Genomic DNA, 16,568 nt, shown 5'->3' with positions numbered 1-16,568 from the left:
CATTTTTTATCCATGACACTATTTTAAAATGACTTTTCCCTTTAGCCATCAGCTTTCTGACTCCTAGTGTGTTTGTTTATCCCCGAGGTGTTTACCTGAACGTGTTTGCAGTCATGTCCTCTTGCTGGAAGCTGTATTCGCCGGAAGGTGATTGGACATTTGAGGGAAACTTTAATAGCTGTTTGCTCCACGCCGTCTTCTCCATTGAGCGTCGGGTTCCCCGATGACGCTGCTACGCTGCTGAAGTTCCTCTTAACTTTACAGCAGTAGGAGAGAAATATGGTGCGTAAGCAAAGACTCTGAGAATGATCAGGACATAGGGTGCAAAATGTGACTGTGTTCTTTGGTGATACCTTTGGTGATGCAGTGCTCTGCAGGCAGAAGCCTCTTCTTCAGTAAGCCCTGGAGGACAGAGCGGACTGATGGCCTGTGGACAAGCTGCAGCACAAACAAGTGCGACTGCAAGAGAAAACACAATTGTTACTATCCCACACCCAAAACACCCAAAATAATTAAACTGGATTGATCATTTTTTTTACTTTTATTCTAAGCTGTAGCATTACATATTATTATTTCAATCTGTAGAGTGTACTCACACAGCAGCAGGCAGTTACTGTGATCTGGATCGTGTTCCTTCCTGGTTGGCATACGTGTTTCAAGTGCAGGGGTTTATGGGAGGTCTTGTTGTCGCCCCGCTCGATGGTGAGTGGTGTGGCATTTACGCTGACTTGGACTGATGCCGGCCAGTTGGTGTTCATCTGACGGTCTTCATGGTGGTAGCACTTAAACTGCAGCTCCAGGTCCGATCTGCATAGAGAAGAAAATATAGATGTTCATTTGGAAGTGTAACAGAGTAATATATAGAGATATTTCATCCCAATCAATTATAAAACAAACAGACTGCCAGTGATGGGAGGCTACATCTAGGATGATGTTAACATTTGGCATCAGAATGAATCTTCACTACTAGATTTTTGAGGCTGTTGAAGCTCCAGACAGGAGAGTGACTTTTTTTTGAGAGGGGAGTAGATAATGAAGTCAGAGAAAATTGAGACATGAATGACCTTCTATAAGATCGCCGGGAATAGTGGTGGTTTATTCAGTATGGATGCACAATCTGTTCAATCTTCTTGCTAAAGGTTAAGAGGAATGAAATACTCATGGATAAAACTCAAGCTTATTATTGAAAGCTTAGTTTTTATGTTGACTGACAACCAGATGTTCAGACATGCCAAAAAGAACAATGAAAGAAATAGAGATTCTTCAAAATCAGGTATCATGCAGACTGTTAGTCAACAGCTAGCAACTTAATCAGGGTTTAACATTTGTATTTCCACCTAATCCCAAGAACCACTTTAACAACAATTTAAGTTGGATTGCACCTTCTCTCTCCTTGTTCTATTTGTAAAGGTAAGAGCCAGACTATTTATTAACAATATACATTTCCAACAGTTTCCAGAGACATAGGAAACATAAAATTGCCCCAGAACAAAAAGACAACTTTTTTTCTCACCGAATATCTATTAATATTGTGTGTTGATTCAGTGTGTGATATCTTACCTCCACATGAGCGTCTGGTGTACCGAGGGCCGTAAGTGGAAGACGTGGTTGCTGACAGCCAGGTTGTGCTCTAGCCTGAAGGGCTCAAGGACTACTCCGTCCCGCACTGGGAATGTCAGCCGCAGCTCCTCCTGGTTGGCTACATTAGTTGAAGAAGAGCCACAGTTAGATTATCATGAGGTTTTAAAGGAATAAATGACACTTCAATTAAATGTTTCCAGTTACTGACCTGGAGGGGGAGGGAGAGCATTGATATTTGGTTTGATGTCCGGAGGGAAGGGTGGTTTCACGTCCTGGTTTGGTGACAGGTATGGAGGGATGTTACTTCCTGGGGTCATTGGAGGGGTGGGGTTGCCTGGCACTGGAGAGTGAGGGTAGTTACCCACCGGTCTGGGAGGCTATAGGGAAAACAATCGATTAGTTGATCCAATGTTTAGGGGACTGTGAGAAGCACAACCAGGTGTATGATATAATAATGTGATACAACTAAATGAGTAAAAACATGAACTTACCCCATTCATATTACCCTGGCTGTACTGATATCCACTCCCAGAGAAGTTATTTGTTTGGCCATTAAAAGGTGGCTCTTGCTGCAATTTGATAAAACAAATACAAAAATTAGTTTTTCCACCTCCAAAATAACCTCCAATATGTGATTAATAACATAATTTAGTTTGTATTTTGTTGTTGGACAGTCTGGTGGATAGGATTTATATATTTTCCCAGAACATTTTCTATACTTTACAATTAACCATGACTGCACCTTATAGTATTGGCCCATGACACCACTGGGGGGCGGGTATTGACCCTGCAGCTGCTGTCCTGGCATCCTCTGGCCGGGGTAAGTGGGGGATGACATCGGCCTCGAGGGGTTGGGTGTGGGGTATGGTCCCTGCTGGGTAGGGAACTGGCCGTTTTGTCCATACTGCTGCCCACCATAGTTTGGCTGTGGATGCAGGGATGACAAACACATACATTCATCATACAGCAAACAAGCTAAAACGTGACGGTGAACGTGTTGAATTCACATCGACTCACCTCCCCTGGGTACGGCCTTTTCATGCCCTGTATACCCATGCCCTGAGGCCGGGGTCCTGCATAGCCTTGCTGGGGCATCCTTTGGCCGTGCGCATTGAAAGGCCCCATGCCTTGGCCCCTGGGCTGGTTCATTCCCATGGGGGGCCCGCTCATGTTGGATGGGTTCATGCCACCGCCCATGTTCCCAGGCATGGACGGAGGGCCGCGGGGTCCTTGCTGGTTCATGAACTGGCTGCTGTATGCCTGGTTTGGTCCCATCTGGAAAGAGGAACTCATCTGGAAGATAAAATGGGTTCAATCATCCAACTGCAGGTTGACTGTCAAAGTGGAAAAATGTTGCTAGTTAAATGTCACAAATGACCAACAGGCTCAGCATTTGTTATAGCTAAAAGAACTATATAGCAAACATTTATATTTCAGCAAATTATTCACACTTAATGTAGATTTATCTTTATTCACAAATAACCCTGAATTCACTTCTATTTGCTTCCTGTTCTAGTACTACTGCTACTATTAAAAGTAATTGAGGGACTATCAGTTGTTTGTCATGTCCTACCGGTCCATATTGACTCATGTCCTTGTTCTGGGTTTCCTGCATGGCAGCTACTGTCGCTGTGGCCGTGGCGGTTGCCGTGGCGGCAGCGGCAGCAACTGCAGCGGCGGCGGCAGCAGCGGCAGGCTGGGTGAAGTCTGTCTGAGGGCGGGAGTGTGGAGGCATGCCCATTCCTCCGGGTCCACCGTTAGGCCCTCCAGGGTAACTATGACAAAGAGGAACACAATATGAGCTCAGAGAGTTTTAACTATCAGAATAACTTCTCTGTAAGCAATTTCTATCAATGCAACAACCGGCGCAAAGCCTCTGTCCACTTACTTGCCACCAAAGCCCCCTCCTCCAGGGTAGTTGGGTCGTCCGTACATGCCCTGCTGCATGTAGCCCTGGTTGGAGTTGCCTTTGTTGGGGAACTGCTGTTGAGGACCGGAGAACTGAGGGGAGTTCATCCCGGGATTGTTCCCAGACATACCCGATCCCATTGGGTTGCCCCCAGGGTTCATGTTGTTGTTGTTCACCATGGGGTTCCCCAACACCTGTTGGACATACAGAGAGATATACTCGTGTAAATGTTGTGTGCTTTAACAAGAAACCTCGTCCTTTGTTGGACATGTAAGGGATCTCACCTGGCTTTGCGACGTGTTGGTCACGCCCCAGACGGTGGTAACCACCGACAACGAACCTGGAGGCTGATTGGTGTTCTGTTGCCAGGGAACTGAGTCGTAGGGGAAAGACCCATCTCTGCTGAGGATGGATAAACAAACATCATGTAAGCTGAACAAAATGCGTCACTGCACAAATATTAGCCGTGTACAAAAGTACAGGCACAGGGAACAAAAAGGATTGTTAGGATTATAAAATAAAAGCATGTTCTTCCTCTTGCAATGCAAATACATTGTGTTGTAATTATTAACTAAATGTTTTAGAGGTTGTGATGTATTTATTCCCAATTGACTGTGCGACAAGCAGTTAGTCTGGCAGTTTGTCTCTCCACTGATCCATGAGGAACACCGGGCTTCATGTGGAGAGGAAGGGCTTTCCCCAAGGGCCTAGTCTGTCTGTTCACACAGCTAACACATACATATAAACACACCTCACACTCAAGCCAAAAAGCGCAGCAGTGTGAACACTGACCCGTGTGAGAGGCCGGGCTTCATGGAGCTCATGGGGGGCTGCATGGGCACTTTTCCCGGAGGCTCGTTCTGCCTGCTCTTCTGGTGACGGAGGAGGAGGAGGCGTCCAAGTTCCTCACACCACGAGGACAGAAGAGCTGGAAGGAGAGCAGAGGAAGAGTGCATTAGTGAAATCCTGTGAAAAATAACTGCAGAGGTAACAGCCCTCTACTGCAAGCGCTGCAACAACCTGCAAGAAGTGATTATGTGAGGAAACGAGGGCAGACAAAACAACAACTTAAGAACAGAAGCTTCTGAAAACAAGCCTGACTGACAAAATGATGTGTATCTTTGTGCAAAATACACAAATTGGGGAGGGCTGTCTGCGCAAAATAACAGAACAAAAAAACAGAAACATGTACAGTACACACTAAAATAAATACCAAAAACATTTCAAACAAATACAAAAATGTAGGCCCTTTTTTAAAATAATCTACTGATTAAACAATGTTATTTTAATTTTAGTTTATTTAGATGAACTCATTATTTGATTAATTTTGACAGGTTCATGTTTATTGTAGTGTAGAAGTTAAATGTATTACTTATCAATGTTGATGCTAACAGCAAGGTACACATTAGCTGCCCGTTTACAGTCCGCCACATTTTAGTTTGTGTAGTGCACCACCCAACTAGTGGTGATTTAGTTCACTGTCATTTACTAGAAATCGACATGAATCATTTTTTTTTAATTAGTAAAATAAGTAAAGTGAGAGATACAATTTTGCCAGTTGAGGAGCAGCTCACCGTGTAACATTTCAACATGCAAATAAGCTCTACAGCAGTTGATACAAATAACAATAGATAATGTCATGTTTGGGCTTCTTTATGCTGCAATACTAAAGATCAGCTTTAAATCCAGTATGTCACTGCATCTCCTGGCCACTAGGGTTCACTCTGGGCCCGCAAATGGACTCCAGCCCTTCCCTCCTCTCCTCCTCCTCCTCCTCCTCTCCTCCCCCTCTCCTCCTTCCTACCTACCACTCGGTTAGGTAGCCACCACAGAGTGTGTTTGATCGAATCATATGCTTTTCATCTGCAGTGCATGTTTTGTACTGTGCCAACTACAAAAGACTCACTTTCGCTTTTTCTCTCCCTCTCCCTGCCTCCTTCTAGCTTCTCTCTGTGGCGTCAGAGGAAAAAGGGAATGTGGATTCAATCAAAGAGCAGGGCAACCACCTCCTCTAATGATTCACAGCACTTCTACAGAGACTAAGGAGCGACGAGCGAGCGGAAGGGAGGTGGGGGGAACGTGGTGATTTTAGCTGTGGTTCGCGCAAAAGCCACGTCAATATGACAGCAGACAGTCCTCGCAGGCAGATCCACCCTGCTGCCACATGCAAGGACGGCCGCCGCAGCACATATTACACAGAGGGGGGAGAGTGACAGAGAGGAAGAGAGATAAAAAAAGGTTGAGTGAGTCAGTGAGAGAGGAAGCATCAGGCTAATGGGGCTGATGGGAGGAAGGAACAAACAAAAGCTTCTGACTCCCATCACAAACATGGCAACCCAGAGATTTGACCACACATGAGTGCTTGCAAACAGAGCCTACTGACACACACATAAGGAGACACCACACTGGCTTACAGCATAGAGGTAAGAATAAATAGGACATGAGACGTCCTCTGAGTGGCGCCGAATTTCCGAAGGACAAAACTGCATTTCAACACACACACACACACACACACACACACACACACACACACACACACACACACACACACACACACACACACACACACACACACACACACACACACACACACACACACACACACACACACACACACACACACACACACACACACACACACACACACACACACACACACACACACACCTTCTCCTCTCAGAGCATCGCACCCCAAAAGGCACGTCCTCTCCTTTCATTTGAACACTGAGCACACCAGCCTCACTCTGTGTAAAGATACAAAAGACATGTACAGATGGTGCCAGCAGTCTCTCTGCCTCTCCCTCTCCTCTCCCTCCCCTACCTCCCACTCCTTTAAAAGCAGCACGGGGCTCAGGCACAGAGGCAGCTGGGTTTTTCCTCCTTCCCACCCATGCTCCCTCTCTTTTTCTCTCCCCCCCTCCTCCCTGCCTCCTGTTCTTGGCAAGGCAAGTGCCAGGAGACAGGCTGTGTTGCTCCTCCTGAGGATTGATCTGACTTTACATCGGCTGCGCTTTGGTCGACAGGAAAGGCCTCTCAGGTGCTGTTCTCCTGAAAAACATCACACTGGCAGGTAGATGCACAGATTTGTAGGTTAGCTTTAATTAAATGGAACCGCGTCCAAGTGCGGCTAATAGGTTTACGAGTTTCACATCTATGTTAGAACGTCCTCCAGTGTTTCAACAGCACCCTCCCTCTCCCCGGACCCCTTTCTGATGGATTGAGTTTTCAATTCAAGGGCCTGGCGATCAGCCAGCATGTTACAGCTCAATTAGGTCCCATTATTCTCCTCCAACAAGGGGTAACTTGCACTTCTTCTATGTTGATAAACATGTCTCCACAACTTATCCCCTAACTGTGGCAATGAGAGGCCGTCTGGCTGCGGGGGAAGGTTTCGTCGTTTCACACCGAGGCCGATATCAACAGCCGCAGACAAGCAGCAAAATTACAAAACGTATCTAAGAGAAGTAGAGGGAAAACAGCAGAGAGAAAGAAAAACACCAGTGCTGCCACTTAAAAAGGAATTACTTTACCCCACCATTAGATAAAGGGCTTATCACCACACTAAATTATCACCTCTGCTGAGCACCAACCTGTTTAAAGGAGAGGCACTCTATCATTGACTCAGAGGATAAACTTCAGGTTTCATATGACAGGAGGAGGAACACCTCACTCCTCGCAGTCTCTCCCTCCTTCACCTAAGCATCTCTCAGGACAGAGCGGATGACGAACACAAAAGGATTACTGTTTGTCTTCCTTCCTCGCTCAGATGACCCTTTAATAGACCCATTTGTGCCACAAGAGCAAAAAGTGGATACAATAGTTTCAGGTGTAGCGCTTCCAAATCACCACGACTGTTGAACCAAAGTGCCATTTGGTGCTACAGAGCATCTTTTATCTCTGTTTACATTGTCTCCCCGGTGACTATGAGTCTCTGTCTTCCATAAGGAGAGAAGCCTATCCTGTTTGCCTTGTGTATAGTCCCAGGAGCCCGGCTGATTCTGAGCCGTATTGATATTCTGGTGCTCAGCTGTGCGGCCTGATGGTCAGCCACACTGAAGGGCGGTAAATGCATCTGCTGGGAAGAGATGGGTGGTTCAGTGGCAGGGCCCGCAGCTTCCAGCTTCACTCTCCGTCATAATGCCCCGGGGAGACATGACAAACGACATGGACTGCATCCCTGACAGTTGTTCAATGCTCTTTCCAATGATAATTCTCCCCCACCCCAACTTTCCCCACAAATTCAGACAGCAGGAACAGAGATAAACTGTGCTGATTAAATGCCTCCATTTTGCCTCTTTCTGCTCTAGCAAAAGAAAAGGGCCTCGGATTAAAGGGTCACTTCGCCCAAATGACATGGTGCCTTTGGCGATTAGTTGTTGTGTTTTGCTAGCGTTTTGAGATATCTGTGTCTATGAGAAATATTTCATTTGTGCTGCTGAAGGAAAGAATAGCTCTTTCTGGAAACAAAATAATGTTTACTTTAAGTTTGATGAACAATCTTTAATAGAGCTACATGCAAAGGCTCATTATCTAGACTGTTCATTCATGCTAGACCATCTCAAAGAATGTAACATTGGGGCTATGGTAGCTATATGCCACATAGGAAATGGAAGAACTGTGACTGACCTGTTTGTCTTTTCAAGTTGTGTGTGAATACATGATAAGGAAGTCGTAAAACAAGTCTTTTCAGTCAAGAGAGTTTATCCCAATGTCCTTCGTATCACAAATAACATGCGACTATAGGCTAATTGACAATAAATCAGTTTATTGTAGCAGTGTATCACCACAATAAACAAAAAGGTATTCTCCAGGTATCTACGGTAAAACCCCTACGTAAATTATAAATACATTTTTTATATATGCTATGAAAACATGTTCATTTTTTTAACTTAATAAAAATACAATTCCATTCACATGTATATTGTTAATGTGCATGCTTGAATACAATTAATGTAATTTTGTGCTGCAACAGCTACCTGTGGGAGAGGATAACCCTAGAAACACAACATGATATTTCGCCATTAAAAGGTTACTCCTTCACTTGCTGCCTTCTCCAGAACATTTTCCAATACTTTTCCCCCTCCCTTTACTAGCAGGGGGACCGTAGTGGAGGCAGCAGGTAAGGCAGATGCCAAGAGCTCTTATGATCCTCATCCCTCCCTCCCTCCCCTCCCTCTCTGGTCTGTATCTAATAGACACCTGCTCCCTTGTCCACCCTGCACTCCCACCTGGCATCGTCCCACATGGCTCGGACACTCACATCCACACAGACATACAGCATACATCCAGTCATCACATCACTCTCACATTATCAGCAGCACTTCCTTACTTATTCCCAAACTAACTATAACATCGCAATCCAATTTTTGCAATAAACCTGTCGGAGAGAATCACAGCCCCCAAACGGCTTGTTTAAAGACATTTAGCCAGAAGGGCTGAGAAAAGAACAAAGACCATGAGCAAACTAACAAGAATGGCTCTAGTGGGCTGCACTCTTTAGTTTCTGAGGGAGCTCTATTCACATTCTGTTCCTCCCTCCCTCCCTCCTCTCTCTCTCTCTCTCTCTCTCTCTCTCTCTCTCTGCCCAGAACGGTTTGAATGGACACAAGCCTCCTGCAGGCCAAAGTCAATTAAAATAAGAGAGAGTCTAGGGAGCCCTAGTATCCCTGGTTACTGAAAAGCACCTAAGAGGCCATGCAAAACAGCCATGTTTAGTTTAAGCCAAATATTTTCTCGCTTGTGTAGGCTTCCTGGAATCTGGGATTTACCTAGAAATGTATGGGAAACCTCATGCAAACGGGTTGCTGTGACTTACAGCCGTTGCCAAATTGTCCTGTGTAAAATACCGGCTGAATCGTAAATCATCTCCCTCTCGCCATCCGCCACAGTCGCCACAGAGCCATGGATGCCCGCCTGGCAGCAATCGAAACTCTCTTTTGTCTTCCCACAGATGCCACCAATTATTCATCATTGCCAATTTGATAATGAAATGGAAGCGACTCGTTCATCATGCAGTCTTTTGAGGGGCTGGTAGAACAGGTTATACCCTGTCATCCCCTGACAGACCAGAACTGTTACTTGTTCTTCTATTGTGCGATAAATACACCGCCTTGAACACATGGTACACATTTTGCCTCTCTGGGCACCCTCTCAACTCTGCTACGCTGCGGCACGGAAGCGAGTGTGAACTGGCTGTCGTAAAAACGAGTCTGTAAACTGACTTCATTAGCTACTAAGATCTTGAAGTTGTTTGAGGCATTTCGTGACATAATTCAGGGTGAGTGATGTTTTCAGAAAGCCGATGAAGTGGGAAGGATGTGTGAAGCGGGAACATGTAAATGTCATGGCTGCCATGTGCTTTCAAAATGTGGCATATTCCCTGAGGTCCTTTAAATACGCAGTCAAGGAGCTATCTCATTAAGCGAAAATGAGCTGAAAAACAAATAAAAAAGATTACAATGGCAGTGAGTGTGTAGCAGTGGGAAAGTATGAGAAGCAGCTACATGTTGTGGATTGAAAGCATTAGTGCTAACAGTTATAAAACAGTCTGTCTATATAGGCCAGACACCCGCCTCCTGTCTGCACCTCATCTTTGTCTGCTGCTTTTTTTCTCCTTGTATTATTTCCTCTGCCGCTCTCTCTCTGGGAAGTCAGGGATGTTGGAGTCTTGTCAATGAGTACTTAGCCCTGCTGCCTCATGGGGAGCCAGACATGCTGGCTAGGTTTTATGGCCCATTTCAGAGCTGCCCCGGCTTAAATACAGCCTCCTGCTGGCCACATGGCCGCAATGTCGTGCCATGTCCATCCGGCAAGGAGAACTGGGGGACGGGGGGACACTTGGACTTGTGCCAAAAAGGTTTTAGTGAGGCCACAAGCATATGTGACCATGTAGAGGCAACGTGAAGAAAAATTAAATTCTGCAGATTCTGGGTTGCTGTTTTATGACCTAATGTGTTACTTGATGCAACATTAAATACGTCTTAAGACTGCATTCCTGAGATGATAGAAAAGATGTCTCTTAGTTCCTCTTAACTTCTCACTTCTGTTTTTGTAAGGACTTTTGTATTTATATATCCAGCTTACCACTTTGTGATGCTCATTTCTATCTATATACATAGAAAAATGCAGGATTCTTTTTTTTTAATCTTCAAAAAAGGTCAAACACATTTGAATTAAACCCATGATCACATGTTAAAGATCAAAATCTGTATACTGTATATCTTTAGAATTAACTGAATACCAACATGATGCAATATACGCCACCATACACAGAATGTATGCAGATCTCATTACTCTGACTGACATATTTTGGTCATGGTTATTCCAGAAGCAAACTTCGCCAAAGCAGGCCAATGTTTTAAAAGATAATCTCTCTTGGCACATGCAACAAATCTCTTCATCAAAAACAGGGCATGCTATTCATGGTCCCTCTGAAGCACGGAGGTGGAAATCCATAGAGTTTTACCCCCTGGTGAGAATTAAGTCCTTGTGCATTTAAGCCAAACATCTCCCTCGACCAACATTCAATCAGTTATTGTATGTCGCGCCATGCCACCTAAGCTGATTGGGAGCACAACTCCATCCAAACCTACATCTTTATGTCTTAATTCAGGACCTCAGGCCTGCTAACAATGTGTTAAAGTGTCTGAGGTTAAGTTTCCTCAAAGAACAACAGCAGTGGTTATGTATGTTTTAGCACTTTAACTTATGCAGTATACTTAAACGCTAACTTTTAGTAAAGCATGCCATTGTGTTGACATTTTCTTTCCTACCATTTCTCTCATTTATTTAATTTAAGTTGTGAAAAACATAACAATCAAATAAATATCTTGAATGGAAATGCATTTTTAATTGAAAAATGGGGAATTCATTACCACATCAACTTACTTTTTTTTGTTCTTTTGTCTATTTTTAAAATGTTACTAATGTTGTTGTTTTCTTGTTTTATATAGCTTTTCAAGAGGTTTTTACAAGTTCTATAAAACGACACTTCATGTGGTTCATATGATTCACTGTTAATTACTCAAGTTTCAAGATTTTACAAACTGGTATTCCTACAGTACAGACATGGGTGGAAACAAATGAAAATAATATCTTAAAATGTAATGCGTGCATATATTTATTAAGGATCTCAAACATGTAAAAGTAGTGCCTAGTGCCAGGGAAAGGCCTCTTTATTGACTAGTAAAAGTGACAACCCTATCACTTGACCACACTGAGGGTCCAGACACCAGCACAGAGTGTGTTTTTAACCGTGCACCAGATTATCAGACGAGCAGACCGGCAAAGAAGCTGCTTACAGGAGCCAGACTGTTTCCCCGAGCAACAGGCTGCTATTAACCAAGGCCCAGCCTTAAGCCCTCGTCTACAATGATACTAATTAGGCACGGAGCAGATGTGCCCGGACTAGTGCCCACCTCAGGGTGCTGGGCAGGGCCGGCAGTGTCACGCCGGCATACGCTGGTGGCTGATTCACCTGCAACCTTTTCTCAGTGGGCCTGGGGTCAAAGCCTCCCCTCAGAAGTACAGTAGGAGCAGACACTGGAGGAGCCTGGGTCGGGGCCCGGCACCCCTCAAGCCTCATTAGAGGCGTCCATATGTGCAACAGCGCAGCATTTGGATAAAAAGCCTTAGTGTGATAAACACTCAGGCCAAACAAAAACAATACAACTATATCCATTTTAGGCCAAACTAAAACAATACAACTATATCCATTTTAGGCAAACTGAGATTGATTTTATGCTAATTGTTTCTTACACATATGTTTTAATGACAGAATTAAGAAAATAACATTTTGCAGAGAAAGTTATTTGTTTTCTATTTTGGCGTATTCATCTCATTACTTTAAACTGAATTCCTGTATTTCTAATAATGTTTCATTCATCTTAAAATCTATTTAATAGCAGCAGATAATGCATTTGATACCATAGATGTTTTTTTTAATGTTTTTTTAAAATAGTATTTTATTGTATACTTTGTTATTCTCAGTTAATCTTCTGTTATTTTGTATACAAATAATATTCAAATATATATTAATTACAAATATCGTGTATCATTTCATTTTGCCCTTCTATATATGCCCAGGACTGAAACTGTATTTCTTCTATATAATCTCTTATTTGTTATATTATCATGTGTGCTAGTTTTCCTAGTTTCCTTACAGCTTTCATTAACATTTCATCACTTTATTCTAACTCTGGTATAAGATATGTTCACAACTGCTATTAATACTATGTCTCAGAAGTGTGTAGGCGGGGGGGATAAATTAACATAAAAATCACCAAGAAGAACAAAGCATAAAAGTATATTGTAAAAGGCTTCGATGAACAGCTGCGAACAAAACGAAAGTGTGAACTGTGACGCAGGCAAGATGATAAAACTACATGTGTGACATGCTTCATACTGGAAAACTCCGACAGACAACACAACAGCAGCCATGGAGCTTTTTCTAAATGACCAACCAAAAAAAAGCACATCTGATGTCATTCCATGTACAGTATGTCGACACGCGCTGTGTGAGGACATACTGTAAGGACTGTGATGAGGATGGTAGTTTGGATTCAGCCAATGAGTTTCCTGCGCGACACACAGCAAGTACCTGAGTCAGACTGACACCTCCTGCAGCAGCTGGTTTCTGTAGGGTTCAAATTTTACATTTTACTGTACTTTACAAACATGTCTACGATATTCACTTAATGACAAACATTTGATAATTAGACGCTCCCTTATCCAGACACAACCTATGAGAGAGATATATCAGGTCATAACTTCACACACTGTCTAAAGACCTATAGGAAAAGGAGAGAATGATTGGAAATACTATACTTCAAATGAGAATATGACGGAATTGCAAAAACACTTTGAATAGATAATACTTTGTTGTGGTACAATATTACGATGATATTAAGTGACATGACATTCCTGCTACAAACACAACAAAAATGACGTTATATTTTGGGCTTGGTTAGTTTATTTTTCTGTCAGCAGGATTATGGAAATACTACCAATCTGATTTGAATGAGACTTAGTAGAAGGGTGTAGTATTATCACATGTTTGTGGTGCGAATCACAGGCAGATTAAAAATGATGATGTATCACTTTAACTAATGTTGAATCATAGGGCACTTGTGCTGCATCCACTTGGTGTCAAAATAATTTGAGAACATGAGTTCCAAACTGGTTAAACGCAAAGGAATGTCCCCTCAAGTGGAAACAACAACTCGTTAAACGCGTCTTCTTTATCGTCACAACAGACTTGAAGCCCATGAACCCACCAAAGTCTGAAGAACAACTTCCCAACTTGAGCATTTGGAATATCCCAGGAGCATGTGAATGCACCCTTGGCCTTGTTAGAGGTCTGTTTTCTCCATGTACCATTCTAGATAGTTTATTGTTCTCCTTGGTGATACTTATAATCACCATACTGTAGGATACAAATAATGAGCTTACTCCTATCAGTTACTATTGATTGAATATATAGCTTTTTATCCAAGCAGTTAACATCCATCAACATTGTATGATAGACAATGATGTGTGTAGATGTGGATTGTGCCCCATGTGTACGAAGTATTACTGAAATCTCTGCTCTACAGCTATAAAGGTTGATAAAGGTCATAGCTGACTTAATGCCTCTTTAATGGGAAGCTTTAGCATCGTCCAATAGCGTTATTTGTAATCTCTTATTACTGTCTCAGCATTATTTTCTGGTTCCTCTCCAGTTAAAGATTTCTCTTATTTGACCTCTGAAAGCATCTTTTCACTGCTTTCTTAACCACACTTAAAGGATTGTGTGAAAGACTTTACTCCCTTTCTGCAGAAGCTTACTCACTGCTGTAGATAGAGATCAAGTTAAGTATTTCCACTGCTCTGCACTCTGATACCTGATCCACACCGACTGATGATTACTTTGCACCTATGCGATTGATCATAAATTAAGATCAAATAACAGCTCACCCACTGAAGTCTGCCTCTGGATGCTGTTGTTTGTTCTTTAAAGGACTTACAGAGAGAATAACAAGTAGGCGGATGCGCTTGTGTTCCCCTTTGATGTGAGCAGGAAACTCCACCTACGCTTACACATTGGTATTTCAATGCAAGTTTAAAACACTGGTTGTGATTTTCAGAGATCACATAACACGTGGTCATATCTTTGTGTCAAATATTGAATGACAAGTATATTCCAATTAAGTACACTGTAATTGTTCACTATCTAGTTTGTTGAGATGAAAAAATATCATTATTCATGATCTGTTTTACGGGTTGGCAGGTTGTATTGCTACTGTACTTCTTATTCTAAGATTTATTTTCAAATGTGATCAAAAAACTATTTCGATTGGAGCGGTGAACACAATATATGTAGAAGTTTGAACAGACTGCATCCTGTGAAAATGTCTCATAGCTGGAAGTTCTGTCATAAAAAAGCAAACGACACGTAAAAAAACAACAAAAAGTCGACATGATCTTCAAATACGCGAAATGTTATCAACGACTCAGATTAATATCATCAAACCAAAGAAAGAGGCCACTGCAATTCCTCAACTTAGTAGATAAAAGAACATCTCCAATACAGAGAAGAGATTCATCAAAGCTGACAAAACAACAGTAATGAATAGTTTGAAATGTGCAGCTAGCCAGACATCTCTTTAAGAACACCGCCTGTTGACAAACCTCTCCTGTCTTAGCATGTTGGCAGCCGTCCTACTCACACATATTAAGGGTAAAACATAATTGAATAATTGCCTAAACGAGGACTTTACTGTGCAGTTAAACAAAACCCTTCTTAGTGGATAAGATAGAGGGAACAATAACAACAACACCATGCCAGAAGAATTGTCAAGTGAAGCCAAAAAAAAAGACCCAGCTGACTTTCTCTCTTTATAGGAAGACTCCACGCAAAATCTAGTAGGTTGCTCCTTTAGAGACAGCAATGTATGTTTGTTCAGTAAAGACTATAACAAAGCACTTCCCTAATAAATCACACAAAATGATACTTCTGACAGATATGTGGATCTATGAGGCAAAATAGTGACACAGAAGTAGTTTACGCAGCTAAGTGCAGACAAGTGTTACCCTTGTTTTGATACCACTTTTCATCATTTAAGTCCATTGTAACTGCTGTGAATAAAAGGGCAATATACACACCTTTCAAAAGCATCTTTCAAGCATGCAGCCGGAGGTAGCTGATGCTCAAAGACAGATAGAAGTATTTCTTTGATTCAAACATACACAAACGGGTGCATTAGCATTTCAATGCAGTCTAATGTCTGAAAACTAAAACCTGTTGCTCTTTTTCAAAAACCCAGTGCGCCACACACGATCGGAACACTGATCTGAAACCAGTGAATTACTACATAGGGAGAAAATCAGTGTGTTTCTCTGCAGTGAGTCGGGCTGCTTGTGCTGTGTGGCACAGAGGGGAGTGGGTGTGATAAATTGCCAAGAGCCTCGTGGAAAAACGCCGCCTCAAGTAGGTCAGCGCGACTCGGAGAGATAATCAAGGCCATTTTGACCCCTCCTGTGTGAGCTGTAAGTGGGTCAAATGCAGCAGTCAGCTGTTGCAACTCTATCACGCGGGCGCTGCGAGGCACTCGTCATACTGTCAGACCCCATTCCGTTAGTTTAAGACGTGGCAGGGTGCCCTGCAGCACCCACCAAAGCAGGACTCAGCCCTCTATCTGCCTCTCTCAGGGGTGAAATAACGTGAAGGTACCCTTCGCAGCGGTAGCAGATCCACCTTTCCCTCTTGTCAGTGAAAACACCCCCTGCAAACACAACCCTCTTTAACGGTCGTCTCCTCCTTTTGACAGCTCGCAGCTCTCTCCTATTCACAGCGGCGAAACTCCCCCTCCGCCCTCCCCTCCATGTCTAAAATGCCACCCGCATTTCAACCAGACTAACTCCAGCAATGTCCCTGCTTATTGCTCACTCTTCGCTGCACAGAGAAAAAGGGGAACTCGTGTGTCTCCAAACACTTCTGAGCACAGATCTGCAACAGCAGAACAAAGGCGATACAGGGCAGCCTTAATCTCTGCACTACTGAAGCCAGCAGCTATTTTAAAGCTCTTTCTCAGTGTCTCTC

At 43.2% G+C, this 16,568-nt stretch overlaps 1 protein-coding gene across 3 annotated transcripts in view; it reads right to left on the bottom strand.

Annotated features, from left to right (window-relative positions):
• Positions 1 to 16,568, bottom strand: part of LOC117464868 (zinc finger MIZ domain-containing protein 1-like) — a 116,323-nt gene that overhangs the window by 10,444 nt on the left and 89,311 nt on the right. Inside the window, exons 7-19 of one of the 3 annotated variants that reach the window (XM_034107594.2) lie at positions 13,089 to 13,124; positions 4,283 to 4,418; positions 3,775 to 3,892; positions 3,470 to 3,684; positions 3,155 to 3,356; positions 2,599 to 2,874; positions 2,324 to 2,506; positions 2,073 to 2,150; positions 1,790 to 1,958; positions 1,561 to 1,699; positions 597 to 807; positions 354 to 459; positions 96 to 256 (exon numbers count right to left, since the gene is read on the bottom strand). In XM_034107594.2, the coding sequence (XP_033963485.1) occupies positions 96 to 256; positions 354 to 459; positions 597 to 807; positions 1,561 to 1,699; positions 1,790 to 1,958; positions 2,073 to 2,150; positions 2,324 to 2,506; positions 2,599 to 2,874; positions 3,155 to 3,356; positions 3,470 to 3,684; positions 3,775 to 3,892; positions 4,283 to 4,418; positions 13,089 to 13,124 (2,030 nt within the window). The remainder of the gene's footprint in view (positions 1 to 95; positions 257 to 353; positions 460 to 596; positions 808 to 1,560; positions 1,700 to 1,789; positions 1,959 to 2,072; positions 2,151 to 2,323; positions 2,507 to 2,598; positions 2,875 to 3,154; positions 3,357 to 3,469; positions 3,685 to 3,774; positions 3,893 to 4,282; positions 4,419 to 13,088; positions 13,125 to 16,568) is intronic. The other 2 variants (XM_034107595.2, XM_034107596.2) reach the window with 2 other exon arrangements.

This window comes from Pseudochaenichthys georgianus, chromosome 19 (assembly GCF_902827115.2).
Source record: "Pseudochaenichthys georgianus chromosome 19, fPseGeo1.2, whole genome shotgun sequence".
Classification (NCBI taxonomy): domain Eukaryota; kingdom Metazoa; phylum Chordata; class Actinopteri; order Perciformes; family Channichthyidae; genus Pseudochaenichthys; species Pseudochaenichthys georgianus.
Note: the sequence above shows the minus strand (reverse complement) of the source record. Positions and strands in the feature narration are given on the sequence as shown.